This window comes from Musca vetustissima, unplaced genomic scaffold (assembly GCF_032173495.1).
Source record: "Musca vetustissima isolate MV318-11 ecotype Yass unplaced genomic scaffold, APGP_CSIRO_Mvet_v1 utg84072, whole genome shotgun sequence".
NCBI classification, from domain to species: Eukaryota; Metazoa; Arthropoda; class Insecta; order Diptera; family Muscidae; genus Musca; species Musca vetustissima.
This window is the reverse complement of record NW_026886384.1, coordinates 437-3,271: the sequence shown is the minus strand read 5'-3', so window position 1 is coordinate 3,271 and position 2,835 is coordinate 437. Positions and strand designations below refer to the sequence as shown.

Sequence of the window (2,835 nt, the reverse complement as noted above, 5' to 3'; positions counted from 1 at the left end):
TTTTCTGAATGTAAGGTGTACTGTACAAATTGTTGGCAATTTTGATAGATTTTACAGATTTTTTCAAAATTTTTTATCAGTAAATGATTTTATCATTGCTTAGTTTACATAATTTAACTAAATTAAAGAGCTTTTTAAAAAATATTTTCAAAAAATGCAGTAAAGTAAAAAATCACACAATGTTTTAATTATATGGCCACTTCAAAGTCGATGTATTTTCATAAAAACCGTTATTTATGGAAAAATTGCATGCAATAATTTTCCATTTTCACACTAAATCTGTTAAGTGCAGTATATCGAAGTGTTCAGAATTAAAGAAATTTCAAAAATACTTCAAACGAATCGAGGGCTGATCAAAAAATGTTTACCACAGTAAATGTTTTAATTCTGTGGCCACCACTGTATATATTATAGCAGAGGATATACAAAGTTTGTCGCGACCGAACATAACTACGTCTTTACTTGTTTATATACACTAACATCCACCACATCAACTTTTGTTAAGCCAATGGCTTTTTAATGTTGGATTTAAGAAAGCAATATTACCATTATGTGCCATCTGTAGCAAATAATTTGTAAATAAAAATACTCTCTTCTAATTTGTTTATATATTTCTTAGACCAAATATGGGCGATTGTTTTATAAATTCATCCAATTTCGTTTGAAATAGTTCAGATGTGACTGGTGTTCCGGGTGTCCACAGTGGATCTCGTACCACATATTCTACCCAGATTTTACTATAGACTTGTTGCAGCAGTTCTTTAACATTTGTTGCATTTGTGTCGGTATTTAAAACAAACCTGCAAAATGAAAATACAATTAAATAGACTAAATATAAAAAAAATGTTTTTTGTCAAAAACTCACTTTAATCCCGAGGGTGTTTCCAAATAATGCAAGGCATATTTATTGGTTTTATAATACAAGAAACCCTCTCGTGGATCGTGGGGTGAAAGTTTATTAACAAATGATTTAATTGAGGACAGCATACCATAGGTCAGCTTAGCTTCCTGCAGGAGAATATGAGTAATTCATTATTATTAATTTCATTTCAATGTAGCTGTTGTGACACACTCACCTCTTCCTGGGTTAAACCAGACTTCTTTGTACGATTCCATTCGGCATAGTACATCAATGTTCCATATTTATCAAAAATATATAAATTAAATACTTTCATCTCTGTTAATTTGGAAAAATTCTTATTTTTACATTCGTTTTGGAATGTTTATAAAATGTCAACAATTGAAATAAATAAATCAGCTGTGTGTCGTTCCCATAAGCGAATGAACCAACCTTTTATAAAAACGTTCCACAGGGCAAGGATGAGTGCCAACTAGCTGATGAAATCTCTCTAAAATTGAAAAACGTAAGTCCACTTTCGAATATTCGAATAATATATTTAGTCTGTTCCCGTACTGAAATAATCTACTAGATTTTACTATTTTCTTCGATAACATAACTGAAAATTCGTTATCGTAGTAATAGTACAATTAATTGTTCTGTTTCAGAACCTACAAAGAATCTTCATTATTCGAAGATCGATTTTTTCAATTAAATAGGCTACCAAAATTATCAATATCCACCAAAGTAATCAATATCGGTGGATTTCTTGTTTTGTTTGTTGTGGTCCTCATATAACAGTGCCTAAATGATTCTTAATCGGAAAAGAAAGTCTAAAATAACGAAAATATGAATGAATGAAATATATTTAACATCTGGACATTTTTGGAAATTTTGGAGCCTTATAACTCGGGAAGTATATATTTCCCGAAAAAGTTGTGTTCTTGTAATCAGGAGACAAAAGACTACATATGCTTAAAAATTCAACTTATTCTGAGAGGTGGCCAAAAAAGACAAATTTTTGAATGAAAATTAGTTAAAATTGGGGCGATTTTTCAAACTTTGTAACCTCATATCTTAGGTAGTATACATTTGTCCCGAAAAAATTTTGTTATCGTAAACAGGAAACAAATAGTTTGATCCCGTATTGCAAGAATATACTAATTTTTCCTATATCATAAAGGAAAAATTGTTATCGTAGTAAAAAATTTTACATTCTTGCAGGTTCTGGAACAGGCCAAAAATGTTATCTATGGAAAAAAATCAAGTTTTTCTGAAAGGTGGCCCTAAAGGAAATTTGTTCTGAATTATTTATTGGTTCACACATTACCAATATGCCTATTCATACTATACCGATGCAAATCATCATGGTATAATAATAGAAGGCAACAGCAAGTGTTGTTGTACAAAAAACGATACAACAACCACATGGAAATTTGTTGTTGTTAGTTCTACTAGTGCCAACTCATTTGACAGAAAAATGTAAACAATCATACGAATTATCATCAAATTATTTTTATTTTGAAAATGAAATATTTTCGAATCCTCCAAATAAAAATTGAAAAACGTATGAAAATCTATCAAATTTATATTTCTATCGCTTCCACATCATTCCTATAATTGAGCCATTTCCATATATATGTGTAACACATATGAAAATGCTGGGAATAGCGAGTTATTCCTAGAAGAAGAATTGCTTCTTAAAACTTTCCCAGCAGGCAGATTTAGTAAATTGAATACGGGAGCACATTTAATAAAGAACAATTACAAATTTTATGCGTTCCCAATTTTCCTGTTGGGTGATTTTTAAAAACATAATTTGTCAAATTCATATTGACACTAGTATTACGTTGGAATCAAATCAGCTGGGATTTGCTGTTACCTTTTATAATTGTACCATAGCAAATCATCAAGATTGGAAGTAATTTATGATTTGACAGCAAACTTGAGAGGTATCGATAATCAGCTGGTCTCCCTTGGTGACCTTATTTATAGGC

The 2,835-nt window shown here is 30.4% G+C and overlaps 1 protein-coding gene across 1 annotated transcript; it reads right to left on the bottom strand.

Annotated features, from left to right (window-relative positions):
• Window positions 1-604: 604 nt before the first annotated feature.
• Window positions 605-1,175, bottom strand: LOC133333859 (trafficking protein particle complex subunit 1-like). The gene is made up of 3 exons (XM_061542168.1): window positions 1,077-1,175; window positions 866-1,008; window positions 605-800 (listed from the first exon to the last, which is right to left on the bottom strand). The coding sequence occupies exons 1-3, from the start codon at window positions 1,173-1,175 to the stop codon at window positions 605-607; spliced, it is 438 nt and encodes a 145-aa protein (XP_061398152.1).
• Window positions 1,176-2,835: the final 1,660 nt, after the last annotated feature.

Bases quoted from the DNA above. Each gene is read 5' to 3' on its own strand.
- LOC133333859 (XM_061542168.1), bottom strand. From the start codon at position 1,175: ATGAAAGTATTTAATTTATATATTTTTGATAAATATGGAACATTGATG. The intron at 1,009-1,076 runs GTGAGTGTGTCA...ATTCTCCTGCAG, and splicing joins CTGGTTTAACCCAGGAAGAG to GAAGCTAAGCTGACCTATGG. The intron at 801-865 runs GTGAGTTTTTGA...TTCATTTTGCAG, and splicing joins GAAACACCCTCGGGATTAAA to GTTTGTTTTAAATACCGACA.